Source organism: Herpailurus yagouaroundi, unplaced genomic scaffold (genome assembly GCF_014898765.1).
Source record: "Herpailurus yagouaroundi ecotype Mexico unplaced genomic scaffold, PumYag 67493, whole genome shotgun sequence".
NCBI classification, from domain to species: domain Eukaryota; kingdom Metazoa; phylum Chordata; class Mammalia; order Carnivora; family Felidae; genus Herpailurus; species Herpailurus yagouaroundi.
Window position 1 is genome coordinate 1,868,654 of NW_024420301.1, and position 24,515 is coordinate 1,893,168.

The following is a 24,515-nucleotide window of genomic DNA, read 5'->3' on the forward strand; positions in this document are numbered from 1 at the left end:
TATTTATTTATTTATTTTATTTATTTTTTTTTAAAATTTTTTTTTTCAACGTTTATTTATTTTTGGGACAGAGAGAGACAGAGCATGAATGGGGGAGGGGCAGAGAGAGAGGGAGACTCAGAATCGGAAACAGGCTCCAGGCTCTGAGCCATCAGCCCAGAGCCTGACGCGGGGCTCGAACTCACGGACCGCGAGATCGTGACCTGGCTGAAGTCGGACGCTTAACCGACTGCGCCACCCAGGCGCCCCTGTTTATTTATTTTTGACAGAGAAAGACACAGAGCGTGAGCAGGGGAGGCAGAGAGAGAGAGGGAGACATAGAATCTGAAGCAGGCTCCAGGCTCTGAGCTGTCAGCACAGAGCCCGATGAGGGACTTGAACTCACAAACCGTGAGACCATGACCTGAGCCAGAGTGGGATGCTCAACCAACTGAGCCACCCAGGTGCCCCAGTGAAGTAGTGTTTTTGATGTCAACCCAAATCCATTTATAGAAAGGAGAAAGGGATATTTTTCTGTTCAGAGGTTGAGGACATAGGATCATTTATTTTCCATAAAGTGAAAGATTGAAAAAACATGGGGAAAAGGCTTTAGGAGGGAAAGATAGTCTTAAGAATATATCTCTGGGAAGGAAAAGATGTCTAGAATAGTGTAGGCATGAACTCCGGAAAGTATTTTCTCTGTTTTTCAACAAATATTTTATTGAGTAGTTACCATGTGCCAGGCACTGTTTTGTGGCCCAGAAAAAGATATAATGTTTCTGTACTAATGCGGCTTATATCTAGTGGGGGAAACAGAGAATAAATATACAATGTAATTTTATGCAGAGCTGTATCCTATAAAAAATGGAACTGGGTAAGGGAGTAGAGAGAAATGAGGAAGAAATATGCAGCTTTAGATAATAGTAATCAGGGAAAGTTTCTCTGAAGTGCTGACACAGGACTAGAATCCTAAAAAAAGTGAAGGAGTGAACCAAACTGATATATTGAGGAAGAGCATTTATCACAGAGGGAAGAACAAGTGCAATGCCCCTAAGGCAGGAACATCTTGGGCGTTTTCCAGGAATAGTAGGAACATCAGCTTAACCTAATATGAGTAGGGAGAAAACAAGTAGAAAGAGGTGAAATTCATAGTTAGGCAGTGTACAAATAAAATATATTCTTATAGGCCATGGCAAGTACTTTGGATCCAATGAAAATGTACATAAAAAATTGAGAATGGGGTGATATAATCTGATTTATATTTGAAAAAAAAAACACCTCATTCTGGCTGCTGTGCAGAGAATGCACTGTAGGGGGCAGGAGAGGAAGCAGAGAGACCAGTTGGGAGGCTACTCTGGGTGTAAGAGATGATGGGTTATACCAGCTTGTGGGCACTGGAGGTGTTAACAAGTGGTCAGAGTCTGAATCTGTCTTGAAGTCACAAGGATAAACTGATAGTTTGGATGTAGGTTATGGAAGAAAGAAATCAAAGTATAGATGTGGATTGGATATAGGTGAATTTGACGTGGGGTGTGTATGAGAGAGGAGTTCTTGGTCTAGTGTTCTTCTCTTTATTTGATTTTTGGTTGTCTTGTTGACTGCTGTATTCCCAGCACCTAGAACAGTGCCTGGTATGTAAATGGTGCTTCAGAACTTTTGAATGAATGAAAAGAGTGGTTTCAGTGGAGTAATAGGTGAAAATACCTGATTGGTATAAGTGGTGTGAGAGAATGAGAAGTGAGGAAGTTGAGATAGTGATATCAAAAATTATTAAAATGAGTTACCATAAAAGGAAGAAAACATGTTAGGAAAGGGTTGGAATGGAATATAGGTCAAGGGAAGGCTTTCTTTTTTAAATGATGGATGATATTATATCATTTTTGATGCTACAGGGAATGAGTCAGTGGAGAGGAGAAAACTGATAAGTGTGGGAGAGATAAAAAAAATCACTGAAGTAAAATCCTTGGGCAGGAGACAGGGAATGAGATCCAGGGCACATGTGGAAGGGATAGTATTCAATAACAGCACAGACACCCCTGGTAACAATGGGGAAGGTAATGTATATGGCTAAGATCCAGATAAGCTGGTATAATTGATATTAAGAAAATGAAGCCTTCTGATTGTTTTACTTTTCTTGGTAAAATAAGAAGCAAGGTTGTCTTCTGAGAGTCTAGGAGGGGAGTTACTGGAGACTTAAAAGAAAGTAAAAAAATAATAATAGCTGTTTCAGAGAGTGGAAGAGTAAATTTTTTTGGCAAATGTAAAAGGATCATGGCACATTTGAAGTATGGTGAAGAAAAATTTAGACAGACCAGTCAAGCATAATTATGCATTTTTCTCCAGCTATATTTAGCTGCTCATTTGCAAGCAAAAGGATGGATTTAACCAGGGTTTATGTTTTTCCAGGAAATTACAATAGAGTAAGAGAGAAGCAAGTGGGTTGAAGATACATACCAGAGAATGGTTTTAATGATATTAATTATGAACTATGTATGTAACCCAAGTACAGCAAGAAAGGAAGTAGGAACATGAAGGTGATAATGGGCAATTTAAAGGTGGCAGGATCAAGGGATTAAAGATGAGAATGCTAAGTCAAATCATTCATTCAATGTCAGATTTCTGCGTGGTATATCAAGAATTGGCACTAAGATGTTTCTGGCTCCAAAACTTTTAATAATGGCTGTGCTTTGAAGCTAAGTGGATTTATATGGCCTCAAATGAAACTCTTGTGACACACTGAGGCAAAGAAATGTGAGAATTGGCTTTGTAGTATCTGAGTAGCAGCTTGGGATGCCTGTTCAGGTAAAGTAGTGGCAGATAGTGCCTCATAGCATCCAATAGGGGAGTTGGTTAGCAGAGTATCAGTATCTGGTAGTTTCTAGACACTGAGGTAAACAATATTTAGGAATCCTAACTGAAGAATATGCTGTAACAGTGCCTTGTACATAGTAGGTACTCAAAAGTTTGTGATAAAATGAATTTATATTTGGACAGGACTTAGCAGCAGACTCATCCTGGTAACAAGTCTTTATCCAGGCATCTTATGTATATTATTTAATCTTTAGAATTCTTATGAGGATTGTTATCCCCATTTTACATGAAGAAGGAAGTCTTTAAAGCCTAACACAACTAGTATTTGGTAGTACTAGTAGTCCCTTGATCTGGTGGGTTCCAAAGCCTATTCTGTACCCTATCCTTTATACTATCTTACCTCATTTATGGATGTGACTTTTACAAAATGACATTCATTAATTAACTATTTATTAAATATGCATTATTTATCAGGAACTCTTCTATGCATTGGGCATATATCTGTGAATAAAACAAGCAAAATGTCTTGTCCTCATTGATCTTATATTCTACTGGAATAACAGACAATAATAAAAATATGAAATATATATTAGAAGCACAAATGAGGAAAAATAGAGCAGGCAACTGCATAGGAAGTATGTGGGATGTAAGGAAGGATTGAAATTTTAGACAGCGTGGTCAGGGAAGACCTCAATGAGAAAGGTTATAGTTGAACAAAAACAGGAAGTGAGAGAAGGAGCAAAGTATCTTGAAATTAGATGGAAGAATATTCCCAGTAGAGGCAATAGCAGTTGCAAAGGCCCTAGAGCTGGAGCATGGCTGGAATATCCAATTGGCAGCAAGGGGGCCATGGTGGCTGAAGTGGAGTGAGAGAAAAGGGTAGTAGAGGATAATGTTAGCCAGCTGTTTGGAGATTAGATCATATAGGTCTTTGTAGATCATAACATGGCTTTTGATCTGGGAAGAAATTGGAGGATTTTGAACAGAAGAGAGATGTGATCTGACCTAACACTATTAAAGTTCACTCTGTTGTATGTATAGAGAAAAGACTGTAAGAAGAGCAAGGACAGAGTCAACAAGCCCAGTTAAGAGGCTTTTACAATCATATAATGAGCCAGAGTCATAGCAGCAGAGGTGACAGCCAGTGGTTTTATTCTGGATATGTTTCTTTTTAAGTAGAATGCCAATGAGATTTTCTGATGGATTAGATGTGGAGTATGACACAAGAGGAGTCAAGATGACATCAGACTTTTTACTCTGGGCAAATGGAAGGGTAGAATTACCATTACCTGAGATGGCAAAGACTATAGGGGGACTTTGTGTGTGGAGGCAAATGAATATCTGGACCTCAGATTTTAACATGTTAGGCTTAATATACTTCTCACTAATCTTAGTACAGATGTGGATTGCAGAGATATCAGATATAGAGATATTAATTTACAAGTCATCACCTTATAGATAGTATTTCTCTGATTTGTTACTTGTACTCTTTAGCTCTTGAGCAGACTCAATTGGTTCAGTAACCGTTTGCTATTTTGGCTGTACAATCACGTATTATGGTGCCTTAAGCATGTGTCAAAATTGTGTGTTCATGTACCACAGACAACTCATTCTAACACCAAGATTATCTTAGCCTGCACACGGGTTGTCCCTCCTATTTCATAGTCAGTCTGCTCCTATTACAGGCATCTGCTATTAAGCCCATGGTTATCTGAATATGCTCATTGGTTGTAAGTTCATAGGTCATTGGTGTTTATCCATGTGCTGTACTTATATAAGCATACATCATGGTTGTGTACTTTTGCAATGTGGCCTGGCTTCTTTACACTAACTTTAAAACTAGTATTAGGTTTACACTCTGTTCATGCAGCATAGTGGTTTAAATAGCCATGTTATTATGTGATGTTTCCTTGCTGTAATTTTCACTTTATTCACTATGGTTGTATATGCTATATTTCTTTGTTCATATGCTATAAATAGCTATTTATTCACTATTGATCATGATAACTAAAAATGTCAGTTCTTCATTGTGGCCACTTGCATCTGCGTCTTAGCCCTTGACTCTAGTGAAAAAAAAATTGAGCATGTCTGTTTACTTTTGCACCATAGCCTTCTGTTCTGCACCATGCAGTCCACTTAGCTAGCATGGCCATCTGCTCCTAAACCATGTCACTTAATTCCTGATCATGGTTGCTATGATACACAGATTGTGTATGCACACATCATGGTTAAGAACTGTTATACAAAATACCTCTTCACACACATCATGGTTATCTAGGTATACTTTAGTTGTCTCCAGCTAAAGGCTGTAGCTGAAGGCTCTTTAAGTGTTACAGTTTTTAGTTTATGCACCATGGTCACTTGAAAATTCACCAAGCTTGTCATAAGAATTTTAGGGGCGCCTGGGTGGCGCAGTCGGTTAAGCGTCCGACTTCAGCCAGGTCACGATCTCGCCGTCCGTGAGTTCGAGCCCCGCGTCGGGCTCTGGGCTGATGGCTCAGAGCCTGGAGCCTGTTTCCGATTCTGTGTCTCCCTCTCTCTCTGCCCCTCCCCCGTTCATGCTCTGTCTCTCTCTGTCCCAAAAATAAATAAACGTTGAAAAAAAAATTAAAAAAAAAAAGAATTTTAAGGGTCTGATGTCCTACAGTCCTTGTTTGTGTTTGTTTGATGGTCATCTGAGCATGTGTCATGGATGTATGTTCATTTAATGTTAATATCTGCTAATGTGCCACATTTTTCTATATAAATACAAGGGCCGGGGCTGGTTTTGTACATATTTGATAACTTTCTAAGGCTACCTGTTCCAGTAGCATTTTTTTAATTAAAATTAATTGTGGTAAAAAAAACACATAACAAATCTTAACCATTTTTATTTTTTATTTTTATTTAATTTTTTAATGTTTATTTATTTTTGGGAGACAGAGAGAGAGAGAGAGCCTGAGTGAGGACGGGGCAGAGAGAGAGAGAGGGAGACACAGAATTAGAAGCAGTCTCCAGGCTCTGAGCTGTCAGCATAGAGCCCAACACTGGACTCAAACTCATAAACCATGAGATCATTACCTGAGCTGAAGTCGGACACTTAACCAACTGAGCCACCCAGGTGCCACAAATCTTAACCACTTTTAAATGTACAGTTTATTAGTGTTAACTATATTCACATTGTTGTGAAATAGTCCAGTGGCATGCTTTTGATCATGTATAATGTCTTAAGGAAGTGTTTATGAAGGCCCCGTTCTCTTGTTCAGTGATTATTAGGCTCATGTGCTATGGTTTTCTGACACATACTATGGTCAAATGGTTTTATGCACAAATGTATTCACATGAATTATAATAATAATGTTTATTAACAAAATGTTATGGTAGTTGGAGGACACATATTATGTCTAATCTCTTCTATAGGTGATGGCTATCTTCTCATAGTTATGTGAACATGTACCTTAGTCCAAGTTCATATAAAATTGTCTTTTATGCATCATATGATATATCATAGTTTTCTGCTTCTAAATCATGGACATTTGCTTCTGCATCACTGGCATCTATTCATAGTGTGAGAACTAAAAATAAATGCTTGTCTACCATAATCATAACCCATAGTATATAGTAGGATAGTGTAGTTGAAACACACATACTGAGTCTCCTTGCTCATGCAGCATGGCTGTCTTGTCATATACTCAGGATTATTGCTCATGCACTTATGTTTTCTGAGCATCCATCATAGTTCTGTCACATATTCCATGGATTATTTTTGCAATTTGGCATTCATATACGATACCAAGTCTCTTTGTTCCTGTACAGCAATTGTTAATTTTGTATCATGATTATTTGAGCATTAACATTTATCATGTAATCATACAACATTAGATTATGCTAAAGAACTGTAGATGTTCAAGCATATATAATACTGTTCCTACTATAGATGTTTCTCATGCCCCAGAATCATCGGTTCATGCATCATAATTTCTTACTTATATGCTACGGTTTTCTGAATTGTATGGTTTCTGTTCATTTCTGTAAAGTGACCATCAACTCTTGTACAGTTAATAAATCATGAATGTCACAGCCCATATACTAAATTGAACATAAAAAATTGCTGTTTTTGTAAAGCAAACATTGTCAAATATTGGCATTTTTTATGACACAATCTAATGTTATGACTATTTCTATCTGTAATGTGGACATTTCTTCATGTCAGAAGTTCATCTTTTCCATATCATAGTTTTCTATGCCTGTACCAGATTCTGTTGAAGGAGACCCATAGTTGGTGTATTAAATTAAGAATATGCAGGGGTGCCTGGGTGGTTCAGTTGGTTAAGTATCATGACTCAGGTCATGATCTCGTGAGTCATGAGTTCGAGCCCCACGTCGGGCTATGTGCTGACAGCTCGGAGCCTGGAGCCTGCTTCGGATACTGTGTCTCCATCCCTCTCTGCCCCTCCTCCACTCATGTTCTGTCTCTCTCTCTCTGTCTTAAAGTAAATAAACACTAAACAAATTTAAAAAAAATAAAAAGAATATGTGGATTATGACCTGATAAACGAAGAGGCATGAACCACCCACACAAGGTCAACAGGTAGCTCCCTCAGCATACAAGCTTCTATTTTGCAAAAGTGAAAACCCTGGGGTTGTTTTGATTTGCAGGTGCAGTTTAATACGTTCACACAAAAGAAATAAAGTCACAAGATTCATTTACTTACAAATCCCAGAACAGGGAAGTAGAATGAGCTGGGGGAATGTCAGTCCTCCATCCTAGGTCACAAGCTAGCAGGAGATAAAAAGCAAGGTCACAAGTACTTGTTACTTATGAGGTGGTTGGGATGGAGATCACTAACTTTTTTGTGGGCTCAATTCTAAGTGGTTATTTGAAAAGATGCTGTGGGAAAAGCAAAGCAGGAACTTCTGGTAGAAATCCTAAGCTTGGGTCCTTATCTAAATATCCAGACCTGGGGTGCCTAGATGGCTCAGTAAGTTAAGCGTCTGACTCTTGATTTTGGATCAGGTCATGATCTCATGGTTTGTGAGATTGATCCTGTGTCAGGCTCCAGGCTGACAGCATGGAGCATACTTGGGATTCTCTCTCTCTGTCCATCCCCCTGCCCCAACTCTCAAAATAAATGAATAAATTTAAATGTCCAGATTCTGGGTATGAGCAGGGTTGCCGTAGTATAAAATGCCTAGGCAGCAACTCAAAATAGATGTTTTCTCATCACAAAGATTCAAGAAGACAATTGAGTATAGAACATAATGTCTGTTTTTTGGGGGGTGGGATAAATTTAAAAAGACTTGTTCTTTATCTTCTTATCAACCACAATAGCTCTCCACTAAGTATCTGTTTTACATATTAGTCCCTTGCATAAACTTTCCTTGGAAAAATAGTTTTATATCCTTCTATTCTCACTGGAAGTGAAACCACTGATAGGATTTAAAAAGAGTATGATATTGGATCAGAATTAGGTATCATTCAAGTGGTTGGTGTCTTAGACTCAAGCCATAAGGTTCATAGATGGCAAGAAAGTGCCACTTTACACTGTTTTCAAACCCCATGTCTTAGGTAAACACCCACCAGTCCAGAGTTCATAAAATAGCCTTGCACATAGGCAACTCTAAATAACATAATTCTATAATCACTATAATTTTCTTACCTTTTTAAGGGTCTTCTGTACCAAGAGGACATGCTTGGATTTCTTCTTTATGTTGTGGCTTCTATATGGGGCTGACTTTGCTCTCAAATATCTCTTTATGGGGAAACATTACATTTCTATTCAAGAGCCATGGTGTTTCATCATTCATCATTTTCTAAACCTGATTCAGAGGAAACAGTTCATCTACTCCAAGCCCTTTGATACTTTGGAAAGTTGCTTAATTTTATCAAATGAGAATCACTCCCAAAAATGCTATAAAGAGATTTCAGGTCTTAAAATTCTAATATCACCTACAATGTTACACATTTTGTTAACTATGGCAAAGGCATTGGAGGAAAATGAAGACATGGAGGATTATTTTAAACTCTTGAATTATGAAAAAAGTAACTGCAGCTGAGAGAAGACAGGGAAAGAGATGAAACTAACCTATGACTCCAAATTACTGATTTAGAGCTCTTTACTCTTTCTTGAATGGACTTTGGAATATTCAAGAAAGCAGTATGTTGGGAGTAAATTTTGGTGGCATTGATGAACTGGGGAAAGGGAATTGTCTCAGTAATCATTTAGTAACTGGATACTAGGGAAGTTAAATGGCTCTAATAGAGTTGAATAAAATATTTTTTCCCGGTTTCTTTTTTGTCTTCTACCCCTTCTCCTTCCTCTTTTCCCTGAACGTGAATCTCACAGGTCTCTCCAAGTTGGTGCCTAAGAAGATGATAGTTACACAAATGAGTCACTTCTACACAAGCAGCCTTGGGCTTCTTTTCCTGATTAATACTTTTCCTGGAACAACTGGCCAAGGGGAATCAAGACGACAAGAACCTGGGGACTTTGTGAAGCAGGATATTGGCGGGTAAGAATGTTTAACTCCTAGAACAAAAGAAAACTGTGATAAATTCTTGCCTTAGACCAAAACTTTTGATTTTTTTCTCAGATGAACTTAGGTACTCCTGTTCCTGATGCTAAGACATTACACTGTATTTTAAAAAACATCTTCATCTCAGACTCTCAAGGTAGAAATAGATCTCAAAGGTCTTTTTGAGCAACTCTCTGGCCCGTGTTTAAATTCCCCCTGTAACATCTTAAGAGCAGTTCTCTCCAACCATTTGCATTCAGTTGTCTCTTTTCTCTGTTAGATCTTGTCCCTTTTTATTGGCTCTGTCCCATTGGCTAATGTCCCATTATCATTTAAATGTGGTCAAGAATCTCCCATGTTAAGTTTTAAAATCCTCCCTCCAAATAGTGCCTTAAATCCTTTCTCCTCTTTCCAGTTGTACTTCTTGAAGAAGTAGTTTTTTTTACCCTTTACATACTCCCCTCTCATCCATTCTTCCACTGCTGCACTCTGACTTCCAACCCCACGACTCTAATGCAATATCTGCAACCAAGGTGGCCAATGTTGGCTCTGTTACTAAAATGAACATTTGTCTGTTCTTATATTATTCAACATTGTAACTTTTTTTAGTATCATGTAGCAACATTCAAACTTGTTGATTCTTCCCTCCCTCTTTAACTCCCTTTTCTTGTGAAATAACACACACACACACACACACACACACACACACACATATGCATAAAATAGAAATAAGTGGTTTAAGAATAATTCCTTCTTTTACTTCAGAGACAATTTCCGTTTCTTAGATTAAGTTCTCTAGAATCAGGGCCTGAGACAAGGATTCAAAAGCATATAATTTATAGAGAGTGTGCTCAGAGAAACTTGTAAGGAAGCAAGGAAAGCAAGGTCGGGAAGGGAAAAAAGTAAAGGAAAGATGTGATTTCATTTGAAGTATAGCCTCCATTTGACCCATGGGAATGAATGGCACTACAGATTTGGCCTGCATTCAGGCAAGGGGCCTGGACTTCTGTAGACACTTCTTAATCAGCCATTGCCCGTGGGCTGCCTGGAGGAAGGCATAACCTCCCCAGTATTTTCAGGTGAGGTGATTTCCTTCAGCCAATGTTAATACTTGAAGTAGCAGAGGGACAGTTTCACTGGTCCAGTAAAAGAGGGCTGGACATAGTACCAACAGTAAATAATACACCTATTTTTTTTCATACTTTTATGGCTATGCTTTCTATAGTATTTTCCACAATATTACACAGCTGTATTAAAAGCTTTTGTGATATAAAGATCTTTTGTAGTCTTTTTGGTAATCTTCTTTTCCTTTGTTCATCACTAATGTGTTGATGTTTTTCTTTATTTTGTTTTAGGTGTTCTTACCATACAGACTCTGAGTGATTTAATTTATCTCCATGACATCATAACCTTCTACATATGCCTATGACTCTTAATTGTCACTCCTAATTTCTCTTGAATGTCAGACCTCTATATTTATTTATTGGACATGTCCACTTGGCTGTTCCATAAACTCCTTGAACTAAGTATGTCCAAAGTAGTCTCATCATCTCCATCTCTCTCCCCCACTCTTAACAATAACAAAGCAACAAACAAACAAACAAACAAACATGATATGCTCCTCTTCCAGTTCCCTTATTTTAGTCAATAACACTACTATGCACCCCATTGCTCAAGCCAGAAACTTGGAATCATCTTTGCCACTTTTCTACCCTTCACTTTCTATATTGAATTATTCATCAAGATATGCAATTTCGACCTCCCACATCTTTGGATTCATTTACTTTCCTCTAACTTTTCTGCTACCACCCTAGTTTAGCCCAATATTGTCTTCTATTTGGACTACTGTAAGAGTCTCTAGTTGGTCTGGGGCACCTGGGTGGCTCAGTCAGTTAAGCGTCTGACTTTGGCTCAGGTCATGATCTCACTATTCGTGAGTTCAAGCCCCGCATCCGGCTCTGTGCTGACAGCTCAGAGCCTGGAGCCTGCTTCAGATTCTGTGTCTCCTCTTCTCTCTGCCCCTCCCCTGCTCATGCTCTGTCTCTCTCTGTCTCTCAATAATAAATAAACATTTAAAAAAAATTAAAAAAAGAGCCTCTAGTTGGTCCTACTTCCTAACGTCTTGCTCCCACCCAAACTAACCTCTACTCTGTAGCCAATATTTTTTCTACAATGCATGTTGAGTCATAGCTATTCTGTTTAAAGTCATTTAATTGCTTCCTATTGTCCCTAGACTAATGTCCAAATTCCTTTACATGATTTTATAAGGCCCATTGTAACCCAGCCTCCTCCCATCTTGGCAGTCTTATTTCTTAGTCACCAAACTGTGTTCCTCAACTGTATTAAACTTCTTTTGATTTTAAAACTCCATTTCATTCAGAGAATATTATTATTAAAAGTGATCCTCTTAGCCTTGAAATATTTAAGTATTACACAAGATCTCTTATTATTTGGTGGTATCTTTTGTGTTGTTGTTTTATACTTGGCTACTATCCCATATTCTTGGAAGTATGTTCCTAATTATTTTTGCAGAGTTGATTATCTTAATACACTGAGTCTTTCCGTCTGTCAGCATTTTCAACAGTAATTCCTGGGGCTGAGGGCTACAGACCTAGACAAATATGTCCTTAGAAACTTGGCCAATGAAGCTCTTTTTGTTTTTCACTCCAGACTGGAAATATAGACTAATTCTGTTTTATTAACTCCTCATGAATCTGATTTCATTGGGCCATGAGGGATGGAAGTTCTAAGTACATGAACTTTATTTTTTTCAAGTGTTAAAGTCTTTTAAATTATAACTCTGAGAATAAAGTCCTTTTTAAAATGTATTGCATTGTTTCTTATAATCTTAAATACAAATTTTGAAAGAAAATAGTCTCTTGGTGACTTTATGATCATCATGAAGAACATTCATTATGTTAATTCTATGTTCCTATTTTTCTTTTTGTGTCTCGATGCTCAGTGTGAATTGCAGCCTCTCCTGCTTACAGTTTTTTTTTTATATCCTATTGATTCTTAGAAAACCAGATAGCCAAAACTTTTAGTAATTATATTAAAGAGGAGGCCAAGAAATCCTCCTTGAAAAAGCTAAGAGAAGTGATTGGATTTAATACAAGGGCATTAAAATATTTTTTGTGGGGGTTGCTTTCTTCCAAGTCCAGGACAACTGATGTTTTGGAGGGATGAAACTAGTAAAACCTTGGCTCTAAATATTAAGGTCGGCACTGCATTTGTATTTGCTATAAAATAAGAAACCAATACAACTTTAAAATATGTGGTATACATTGGTAGTTCTGATACTTACCAAAGCTGCTTCTTTTTGTCTGCTTGTTTTCAAAACTTGTTAATGATGTTTTTTGTGTGTTGAAAAAAAATCCATTTGCTGTATTATTTTATCCACTTCTTTTTTACTTCAAGTTTTTATTTAAATTCCAGTTAGTTAACATATAGTGTAATATTAATTTCAAGAGTAGAACTTAGTAATTCATCACTTACATACAACACCCATTACTCAACACAGAAAGTGCCCTCCTTAATACCCATCACATATTTAACCACTCTCCCTGCCCTCCTCCCCTCCAGGAACCCTCAGTTTGTTCTCTATAGTTAACAGTCTTTTTTATGGTTTGCCTCTCTGTTTTGTTCCTCTATGTTTATCAGTTTTGTTTCTTAAATTCCACCACTTATGAGTGAAATCATATAGTATTTGTCTTTCTCTGACTTACTTTCCTTAGCATAATACACTCTAGCTCTATCTACATCCTTGCAAATGACAAGATTTCATTCTTTTTTTTGGCATATATATATATATATATATATATATATATTCCCAACATTCTCTCTCTCTCTCTCTCTCTCTCTCTCTCTCTCTCTCTCTCTCTCACACACACACACACACACACACACACACACAAACACAAATAAATAAATAAAACATTAAAAAATAAACATTATTTTTTTTTTAATAAAAGAAGAACTAGCTCTTAGTTTCATTGATCTTTTCTATTGTTTTTCTGGTCTCTACTTTGTTTTTACTCTGATCTTTGTTATTTCCTTTCTTCTGCCAACTTTGGGCATAGTATATTTTTAATTCCTTGAAGTTGTTTATTTGAGATCTTTCTTATTTCTTAATCTAGGCCTTTATCACTATAAATTTTTCTCTTAGAACTGCTTTTGCAGCATTTCCTATATTTTGATATGTAGTGCTTCCATTTTTGTTTGGTTCAATATATATTTATTTCATGTTTGATTTCTTCTATGTTGTTCAGAAACATATTTTATCTCCACATATTTGCAAATTTTTCAGGTTTCTTCCTGTTATTGATTTCTAGTTTCAGCTGTTGTGGTAGAAAGATAGTTGATATAATTTAAATATTCTTAAATTTTAAGACATTTTCTGACCTGTGATCTATCCTGGAGAATATTTTATGTAAACTTAGAAGTATATGTATTCTGCTGCTGCTGGATGGAATATTCTGTACCTATTTTAGGTACATTTGGTTGAAGGTGTCATTCAAATCCATTTTTTCCTTATAAACATTGGGGTGCAAGTGCCCCTATGCATCAGCACTCCTGTATCCCTTGGGTAAATTCCTAGCAGTGCTATTGCTGGGTCATAGGGTAGGTCTATTTTTAATTTTTTGAGGAAACTCCATACTGTTTTTCAGAACGGCTGCACCAGTTTGCAATGTTTATAGCAGCACTTTCAACAATAGCCAAATTATGGAAAGAGCCTAAATGTCCATCAAGTGATGAATGGATAAGGAAGTTGTGGTTTATATATACAATGGAATACTACTTGGCAATGAGAAAGAATGAAATATGGCCTTTTTTTAGCAATGTGTATGGAACTTTAGAGTGTTTTGCTAAGTGAAATAAGTCATACAGAGAAAGACAGATACCATATGTTTTCACTCTTATGTAGATCCTGAGAAACTTAACAGAAGACCATGGGGGAGGGGAAGGGAAAAAAAGTTAGGGAAGGAGGCAAACCATAAGAGACTCTTAAAGACTGAGAATAAACTGAGGGTTTATGGTGGGTGGGAGGGAGGGGAAAGTGTGTGATGGGCATTGAGGAGGGCACCTGTTGGGATGAGCACTGGGTATTGAAACCAGTATGACAATAAATTTCATATTAAAAGAACAAATCCATTATTTCCTTACTAATTTTCATCTGAATTATGTAGCCATTGTTGAAAGTGAGGTATTGTAGTGCCCTATTATTGTTTTTCTGTATATTTTTTCCTTCAGATCTGTTAATAATTTTTTAATATATTTAGGTGCTACAATATTGAGTGAATAGGTGTTAATAATTATTATATACTCCTGGTCAATTGACCTTTTTATCATTTTATAAGGACCGTCTTTGTCTATTGTGACAGTTTTAGACTTAAAGTATATTTTGATTTATCTAAGTGTAACTTAGATATAGCTACCCTCTTTCGGTTTCCATTGGCTTGTAATATGTTTTTCCATCCCTTCACTTTCAGCCTGTGAGTACTCTTAATGCCTAAATGAGTCTCTTGTAAGCAGCATATAGATGAGTATTGGTTTTTTTATCCAGTCTTTTTGTGTCCAACTTAATCAATTTCCATTTAAAGTAATTATTGATAGATATGAGCTTACTATAATCACTTTGTGAATTGCTTTCTGATTGTTTTGTTGTTCCTGTTTCTTTCTTCACATCTTGCTATCTTTTGTTGTGAGTTGATAAATTTTTGTAGTGGTTTGCTTTGATTCTTTTCTCTTTATCATTTCTGTGTCTATTATAGGTTTTTGCTCTGTTACCATAAGGCTTTCATGACATATCTTATAGTTATAATAATCTATTTCAAGCAGATAACAGCTTAACTTCAGTTGCATAAGAAACTTTTATGTATTTACTTGTCCCCCTGACAGTTTATGTTGATATTCCCATTTGAATATTTTTATATTTTGTATCTATTAATGTAATATTGTAGCTATAGCTATTTTTGAATACTTTTATCTCTTAACCTATATTCTAGATTTCAAAGTGACTTATACCCCAATCAGTATTTTGAATTTGACTATATTTGTACCTTTTCCAGTGAGTTTTATACTTTTGTATGTTTTCATATTAGTAATGAGCACATTTTTATTTCATCTTGAAGAACTTCCTTTAGCATTTCTTGTAGGGCAGGTCTAGTGGTTATGAATTTCCTCAGCTTTTGTTTGTATGGGAAACTTTTTATCTCTCCTTTATTTCTAAATGACAGCTTTGCTGGGTAAAGTACTCTTGGTTGACAGGTTTTTTTTCTTTGAGTATTTTGAAGATATCATTCCACTTTCTTATGACTAATAAGGTTTATGCTGAGAAATCTGCTTATATAGTCTTATCAGAGTTAACTTGTATGTGATTTTTTTTTATTTTGCTGCTTTCAAGATTCTCTCTTTGTCTTAATTTTTGAGAGTTTGATTATAATGTGTCTCAGTGAATATCTCTTTAAGTTTAATTCTCTTTGAAGATCTTTGAGTTTCCTGTACCTGGATAACCATATCTCTCCCCAGATTTGAGAAATTTTCAGCCATTATTTCTTTAAATAAAGTTTCTGTCCCCTTCTTCCTCTCTTCCTCCATAATGAAATATTGTTTCTCTTGATTATGTCCCACAGTTCTTGTGGGCTTTCTTCACTCTTTTTCATTCTAATTTATTTATTCTCCTCTGACTGAATAGTGTGAAAAGATCTGTTCTCAAGCTCAAAGATTCTTTTGCCTGATCAAACCTACTGTTGAAGCTATCTATTGCATTTTCAATTTCATTAATTGTATTATTCATCTCCAGAATTTGTTTGGTTCTTTTGATGATTTCTAGTTCTTTGTTGAATTTCTCATTTTGTTCATGTATTGTTTTCCTGAATTCATTAATTTGTTTATCTGTGCTCTCCTGAATTTCACTGAACGTCCTTAAAAATCATTATTTTGAATTCTTTTTCAGTTAACTCACAGATCTCCATTTCTTTGGGTTCAGTTACTGTAGTATTATTTTATTCCTTTGGTGGTGTCATATTTCATTGCTTTGTCATGTCTTTGATGGATTTGCATTGATGTCTGCCCATTTGAGCATGCTGTTACCTCTTACAGTCTTTTAAAAGTGGCTTCAGTAGTAAAAGACTTTCACCTAGAGGTGGCTCTACGGGTGTCAGCTGGGTGTGATCCAGCATCTTTGGTTCCTGAGAAGGCACAGTGGTAAAGTCTGTCCTATTCATTTGGCTGAGGTTGCCATTGGCCAGACTTTAGGGATTTTCTGTGGTTAAGGCTTCAGAGGCCCTGCAGGTAGTAGTACCAGGTAGGGCTATCTATGTATTCAGAGGCTAAGGCTGCTAGGGTCTTCCTGTTCTCCCCTTTCCCTTTTGTTGCCCATGGGAGGAGGTTCTAGCCAAGAAGATCCTTTCCAGTGCCTGGATGGATGTCCTGACACTCCCAGACAAGAAGATCCTTCCCAGTGCCTGGATGGATGTCCTGACACTCAGAGCCCTTGGAGAATTATTGGAACCAATGTTGTAGAATCAGGTTCATGTGAAACTACCACAGAATCTTTGTCTTGGGGCATAGGCACATTTGCTGTAGCTATGGTACTGGTGTCTAGGGTGTGGGCCTATGTAGATATATCATGGAACCAGTACCTAGGTCTCAAGGGCTCACTGCTATAATTCCAGCTGGTGGGAGAGAATGCAGCACTGGCATTCAAGCCCCGAGATGACAAGGTGCAGTTGTGGCTTGGGTCCAGGGATAGGATGCTGTGGTAGCACAGCCTGGAGATGGTGAGTCAAAGTTTCAACTATGTCCTCCAAGGGCAGTCACAGGACGGCAGTAGCACAACTCATGGTAGTCTATGAAAGGCATATGTTGGGATTTAGGGAGCTGCGCACAGCAGTGGCAGCACAGCCCTGGCAATTCCAGTTCAGAGCCATGTGACCTAGGATCCAAGGGATGAAGCTCAGGGCAATGAGCTTGGCTCCAGCTATGATGGGTCAGAGACCCAACTTGAAACCTTAGAGGTAGGATTCAGGTCAGCAGTAGCACCCTGGCAATGATGGTTCAGAGTCTTCACCTGGGGACTTTCAGGTGGAGCTCAGTGTAGAAGCAGTCTGGTCCCAGCAATGGGTCAGAGCTACAACCTACCATTGGGCTGGGGAAAATGGGTCTCAGGATAGTAGCAGCACACCTGGAAATGATGGGCCATGGCCTGGAACCCAGGGGGCAGAGTTCAGGGAAGTGACAGCCCATCTCAGCAATGACAGTTTAGAGTCTTGACCTGAGATGGGCATTGGCCAGGACAGTAGTAGCACTCTTTGCAATAACAACCCAGAGCCAGGACATGGAACCTGGTGAGTGGGGATAAGGAAGTCAGCAGCAGGGCCCAAATAATGGCTTTCAAAGCACAACTTGTGACCCGGGGTGGGGGGGACTCAGGGTATTGGAGGCTGCCCTGGTAATGGTGAGACAAATGGTGACCTGGGGACAGGGGTTGGTAAGAGCAGTGACAGCTCCAGTTTCATGTACGATCAGGTACTCTGATGCCAGATCTCTGAGAATAGGGCATAGCAGCAACTGGGCCCCCTGAAGGTAAGTTTTACCTCGGAAACAGCTCCAGCCTGGGAGAGTAGATGCAGACAAGGGCATTCCATGCTCTGTAAGCTGAGATCAGCATCAGTGAAGACTGTGGGAGATGTCTATAGCAAAAGCTGCAAATATTCACAATGGTGAGGCTTCCTAGGGTTCTCCTGCTCTCCTCCCTGTGTGGTGAATTCCTTATGAGGGCATTCTTCCAGGCGTTGAGCAGATCCTGACTAGGGGATGGGATGATACAGGTAACATTCTTCCTGTACTTTTCTATGTGGCCATCGTCAATTTTTTAGCTCCTTGGATTTTTGCTGGTTATTTTTTATCTAGAGTTTTCCCTGCACTATTTTCTTCAGTTTATAGTTGTTTATGGTTCTTGTTAGTTTTCTTCTTTTGTTGGGGTGAGATGAGTTTTGGGATTTCATAGCCCTCCATCTTGCTGATGTCATTTTCTGCACAGTAATTTTAATTTTTTTAAGTTTCTTTATTTATTTTTGAGAGAGAGATGGTGAGAGAGAGGGGCATAGAGAGAGGGAGAGAGAGAGAGAATCTAAAGCAAGCTCTGCCCTGGCTCAAAATCATGAACTATGAGATCATGACCTGAGCCAAGATCAAGAGTCAGGTTTTAAATGACTGAACTACCCAGGTGCCCCAAATTTGTTTTATTTTTAAATATGTTTTCCCTTAGGAGACAAACAGTATTAGGGAAAATGCCATCCTTTTAATGAAGTAAATTTCTTTTCTCTTTGGGTTGTTATATGAACTGTATCAGCAGCTCCACATCTGTGCTTCTCCTGCTTCCCCCTGAAATAAGGATACCTAGGTCCTCAGTGTAGTTAAACTAATGCTATTACTACCAACATTCTGGACTTAATCCCAAAATGGTCAGTGATCTTAATTTTGTCCAAGAGTATAAGTGTGCCTGTATTTTTTTATGTTAATAGATCTATTGAGATATATTTCCTTGAACATAAATTATTTTTAAAAGACTAAGAAGGTTTGTTGTACCACTTTAAATTGAAATATAGTTCTCATACAATGTTATATTAGTTTCAGGTATACAACATAGTGATTTTTCAGTTCTATACACTAAGCTGTGCTCACCAGGATAAGTACAGTTATCATTTGTCACCATATAAAGTTATTACAACATTATTGACTGCATTCCCTATGCTATACTTTTAATCCCCATGACTTATTCATCTTACAACTGCAAGTATGTACCTCTTAATCCCCTTCACCCATTTTGTCCATCTCCAAACCCCTACCCCCTTGGCAACCACCAGTTTACTCTCTATATTTATGGTTCTTTTTCTGTTTCTGTTTTTTTTTTTTTTTTTTTTGCTTGTTCACTTGTGTTTCGTTAGATTTCATATATAAGTGAAATCATATGATATTTGTTTCTCTGACTTATTTCATTTAGGCCCATGCTCACTTCAGCTCCAGACATCTTGCTAGGGTTCCCCTTGTGTGGAATGCCCTGAGATCCCTCAGCTTACTTTCACTTCAGCTTCAGCGGTTCTTCCAGAGTGCCATCTGTGTGGCATGCCACAGGACCCCCTCTGGTCCTGCCCATCTCAGTTCCAGAGGCCCTAAAAGGGTGTCTCCAGAACAGTGCCCTGAGATCCCCAGCCCACACCATCTAGAGCACCAGTCAGCCAGCCAAATCCATAAGGCACATGCAATTTATAAAGGGGTCATACCTACACAAGGAAATTCCTTCAAATTTAGGAGAAATAGCTCTTCGATTTGTGAACACAAACACAGAAGGTAAAGCAAAATGAGGAGTCAGAGGAATATGCTCCAACTTAAAGAACAAGACAAAACTTCAGAAAAAGAAATAAATAAAAAGTGCCCATCTTTATTTTGTTTATGTTGAACGGCACTTTATATAAAATTTTTTATTGTATTTTTTTTTAGTTCATGGATTTAGAAACTTTTTAAAATATAATTTATTGTCAAATCGGTTTCTATACAACACCCAGTGCTCATTCCAAGTGCCGTCCTCAATGCCCATCGCCCACTTTCCCCACTCCTCCACCCCCATCAACACTCAGTTTGTTCTCAGTATCCAAGAGTCTCTTATGGTATACCTCCTTCCCTCTCTGTAACTTTTTCCCCCCCTTCTCCTCCCCCATGGTCTTCTGTTAAGTTTCTCAAGATCCACATATGCGTGAAAACATATGGTATCTGTCTTTCTCTGCCTGACTTATTTCACTTAGCATAATACTCTCCAGTTCCATCCATGTTGCTACAAATGGCCAGATTTCATTCTTTCTCATTGTCAAGTAGTATTCCATTGTATATATCAACCACGTCTTCTTTATCCATTCGTCAGTTGATGGACATTTGGGCTCTTTCCATAATTTGGCTATTGTTGAGAGTGCTGCTATAAACATTGGGGTACAAGTGCCCCTATGCATCAGCACTCCTGTATCCCTTGGGTAGATTCCTAGCAGTGCTATTGCTGGGTCATAGGGTAGTTATATTTTTAACTTTTTGAAGAACCTCCACATTGTTTTCCAGAGTGGCTGCACTAGTTTGTATTCCCACCAACAGTGCAAGAGGGTTCCCGTTACTCCACATCCTCACCAGCATCTATAGTCTCCTGATTTGTTCATTTTAGCCACTGACCAGCATGAGATAGTATCTCTGTGTGGTTTCAATTAGTATTTCCCTGATGATGAGTGACATTGAGCATTGTTTCATGTGTCTGTTGGCCATCTGGATGTCTTCTTTGGAAAAGTGTATATTCATGTCTTCTGCCCATGTCTTCACTGGATTATTTGTTTTCAGGTATGGAGTTTGGTGACTTCTTTATAGATTTTGGATACTAGCATTTTATACAATATGTCATTTGCAAATATCTCTTCCCATTCTGTTGGTTGCCTTTTAGTTTTGTTGATTGTTTCCTTTGCAGTGCAGAAGATTTTTATCTTCATGAGGTCCCAATAGTTCATTTTTGCTTTTAATTCCCTTGCCTTTGGAGATGGGTCAAGTAAGAAATTGCCACATCTGAGGTCAAAGAGGTTGTTGCCTGCTTTCTCCTCTAGGGTTTTGATCATTTCAGTCTCACATCCAGGTCCTTCATCCATTTTGAGTTAATTTTTGTGAATGGCATAAGAAAGTGGTCTAGTTTCATTCTTCTGCATGTTGCTGTCCACTTCTCCCAGCACCATCTGTTAAAGAGACTGTCTTTTTTTCCATTGGATGCTCTTTCCTGCTTTGTCAAAAATTAGTTGGCCATAGTTTTGTGGGTCCAACTTCTGGGTTCTCTATTCTATTCCATTGGCCCATGTGTCTGTTTTTGTGCCAATACCATACTGTCTTGATGATTACAGCTTTGTAGTAGAGGATAAAGTCAGGGATTGTGATGCTTCCCTCTTTGGTTTTCTTCTTCAAGATTACTTTGGCTATTCAGGGTCTTTTGTGGTTCCATACAAATTTTAGGATTGCTTGTTATAGATTTGAGAAGAATGCTGGTACAATTTTGATTGGGATTGCATTGAATGTGTAGGATCACGTGGTTCTTATCTTTTCTTTTATAAATGTGATGTATCACATTGATTTTCGAATGTTGAACCAGCCCTGCACCCCAGAATGAATCCCACTTGATCATGGTGAATAATTCTTTTTTATATGCCGTTGAATTTGATTTGCTAGTATCTTGTTGAGAAGTTTTGCATCCATATTCATCAGGGATATTGGCCTGTAGTTCTCTTTTTTGGTGGATCTCTGTCTGGTTTGGGAATCAAAGTAATGCTGGCTCATAGAATGAATCTGGAAGTTTTCCTTCTCTTTCTATTTTTTGGAACAGCTTGAGAAGGATAGGCATTATCTGTGCTTTAACTGTCCGGTAGAATTCCCCAGAGAAGCCATCTGGTCCTGGATACTTATTTGTTGGGAGATTTTTGATAACTGATTCAACTTCTTTGCTGGTAATGGGTCTGTTCAAGTTTTCTTTTTCTTCCCGTTTGGGTTTTGGAAGTGTGTGGGTACTTAGGAATTTGTCCATTTCTTCCAGATTGTCCAACTTGTTGGCATATAATTTTTCATAGTATTCCCTGATAATTGCTTGTATTTCTGAGGGATTGGTTTGATAATTCCATTTTCATTCATGATTTTACCTATTAGGGTCATCTCCCTTTTCTTTTTGAGAAGCCTGGCTAGAGGTTTATCAATTTTGTTTATTTTTTCAAAGAACCAACATTGGTTTCATTGATCTGCTCTACAGTTTTTTTTAGATTCTATATTGTTTATTTCTGCTCTGATCTTTATTATTTCTCTTCTGCTGGGTTTGGGGTGTCTTTGCTGCTCTGCTTCTATTTCCTTTAGGTGTGCTGTTAGATTTTGTATTTGGGATTTTTCTTGTTTCTTGAGATAGGCCTGGATTGCAATGTATTTTCCTCTTAGGAATGCCTTTGCTGCATCCCAAAGCGTTTGGATTGTTGTATTTTCATTTTAATTTGTTTCATGTATTTTTAAATTTCTTCTCTAATTGCCTGGTTGACCCATTCATTCTTTAGTAGGATTCTCTTTAACCTCCATGCATTTGGAGGATTACCAGACTTTTTCCTGTGATTGATTTCAAGTTTCATAGCATTGTGATCTTAAAGTATGCATGGTATGATCTCAATTCTTTTATAGTTATTGAGGGCTGTTTTGTGACCCAGTATGTGATCTATCTTCGAGAATATTCCATGTGCACTTGAGAAGAAAGTATATTTGCTGCTTTGGGATGTAGAGTTCTAAATATATCTGTCAAGTCACCTGGTCCAATGTATCATTCAGGGCCATTGTTTCTTCACTGATTCTCTGTCTAAATGATCTGTCCATTGTTGTAAGTGGAGCATTAAAGTTCCTTGCAATTACCACATTCTTATCAATAAGATTGCTTATGTTTGTGATTTTTTTTTATGTATTTCAGTGCTCCCAAATTCAGTGAATAGACATTTATAATTGTTTGCTCTTCCTAATGGATAGACCCTCAATTATTATATAATGTCCTTCTTCATTTCTTGTTGCAGCCTTTAATTTAAAGTCTGGTTTATCTTATATATGTATGGCTACTCCAGCTTTCTTTTGACTTCCAGTAGCATGATAGATTGTTGTCCATTCCCTCACTTTCAATCTGAAGGTGTTCTCAGGTCTAAAATGAGTCTCCTGTAGATAGAAAATATATGGGTCTTGTTTCTTTTTTTTTTATGCATTTTGATACCCTATGTCTTTTGGTTGAAGCATTTAGTCCATTTTCATTCAGTTTTATTGTTTAAAGATATAGGTTTAGAGTCATTTTGTTATCTGTAGGGTTCATGCTTATTATGATGTCTCTGGTACTTTGTGATACTTGCAACATGTCACTTACAGAGACTCCCTTAGGAACTCTTGTGGGGCTGGTTTAGTGGTGATGAATTCCTTCAGTTTTTGTTGGTTTGGGAAAACCTTTATTTCTTCTTCTATTCTGAATGACAGGCTTGCTGAATAAAGGAGTCTTGCCTGCATATTTTTCCTGTTCATCATATTGAAGATTTCCTGCCATTCCTTTCTGGCCTGCCAGGTTTCAGTAGATAGGTCTGCTACCACCCTTATGTGTCTACCTTTGTATGTTACAGTCCATTTATCCCTAGCGTCTTTCAGAATTTTATCTTTCCTTGTATTTTGCCAGTTTCACTATGATATATTGTGCAGAAGATCTATTTAAGTTACATCTGAAGGGAGTTCTCTGTGCCTTTGGAGTTCAATGCCTGTTTCCTTCCCCAGATTGGGAAAGTTCTCAGCTATGATTTGTTCAAGTACAACTTCAGCCGTTTTCTCTCTCTTCTTCTGGAATTCCTATGATATGTGTATTGTTCTGCTTTTGAATCACTTAGTTCTCTAATTCTCTCCTCATAATACTGGATTTTTTCATCTCTCTGTTTCTCAGCTTCCTTTTTCCATAATTTTATCTTCTAATTCACCTATTCTCCCCTCTGCCTCTTCAATCCATGCTGTGGCTACCTCCATTTTATTTTGCACCTCATTTATAGCATTGCTTAATTCATCATGACTATTTTTTAGTCCCTTGATCTCTGTAGCAGTAGATTCTCTGCTGTCCTCTATGCTTTTTGAAGCCCAGTGATTAATTTTATGATCAGTATTCTAATTTCTTGTTTAGTTAAGTTGCTTATATTTGTTTTGATCAATTCTTTAGCTGTTACCTATTCCTGGAATTTCTTTTGAGGGAATTCTTCCTTTTCATCATTTGGCTAATTTCCTGTTCCTTGTGAGTTTTAAAATCTTGTTATGTGCTCTGCACCTGCGAGCACCGCTATATTAAAGAGGAAGTGTTTTTTTTTTTTTTTTTTGAGAATGTTACTTGCTCTTTGTTGTTGTGACTTTGGTTATTTTATTTCCCTACTTGTAGTGATGTTTTGGACCCTCCACCATGTGTGCTTTGATTTGTTCCTTGAAGTAGTCCTGGAATTGAAAACAAACAGACAACCAGGAAACAAAAACATGCAAACACACAAACAAATAAAAGAAAACAAGCAAACAAACAAAAACAAAAAAATGAAAAACAATCCAAAAACAAAAAACCAGAAACAATGGCATAAGTAAAGAACAGGGTGGAGGTGGTGCTGAGGCAAGAGCACATACAAAGAGAGAAA

The 24,515-nt window shown here is 37.7% G+C and overlaps 1 protein-coding gene across 1 annotated transcript in view; it reads left to right on the forward strand.

Annotated features, from left to right (window-relative positions):
- Positions 1-24,515, forward strand: part of GABRA3 (gamma-aminobutyric acid type A receptor subunit alpha3) — a 354,827-nt gene that overhangs the window by 100,540 nt on the left and 229,772 nt on the right. The window contains exon 2 of the mRNA XM_040467471.1: positions 9,117-9,282. Within this exon, the coding sequence (XP_040323405.1) occupies positions 9,143-9,282 (140 nt within the window). The 5' untranslated portion in view covers positions 9,117-9,142. The remainder of the gene's footprint in view (positions 1-9,116; positions 9,283-24,515) is intronic.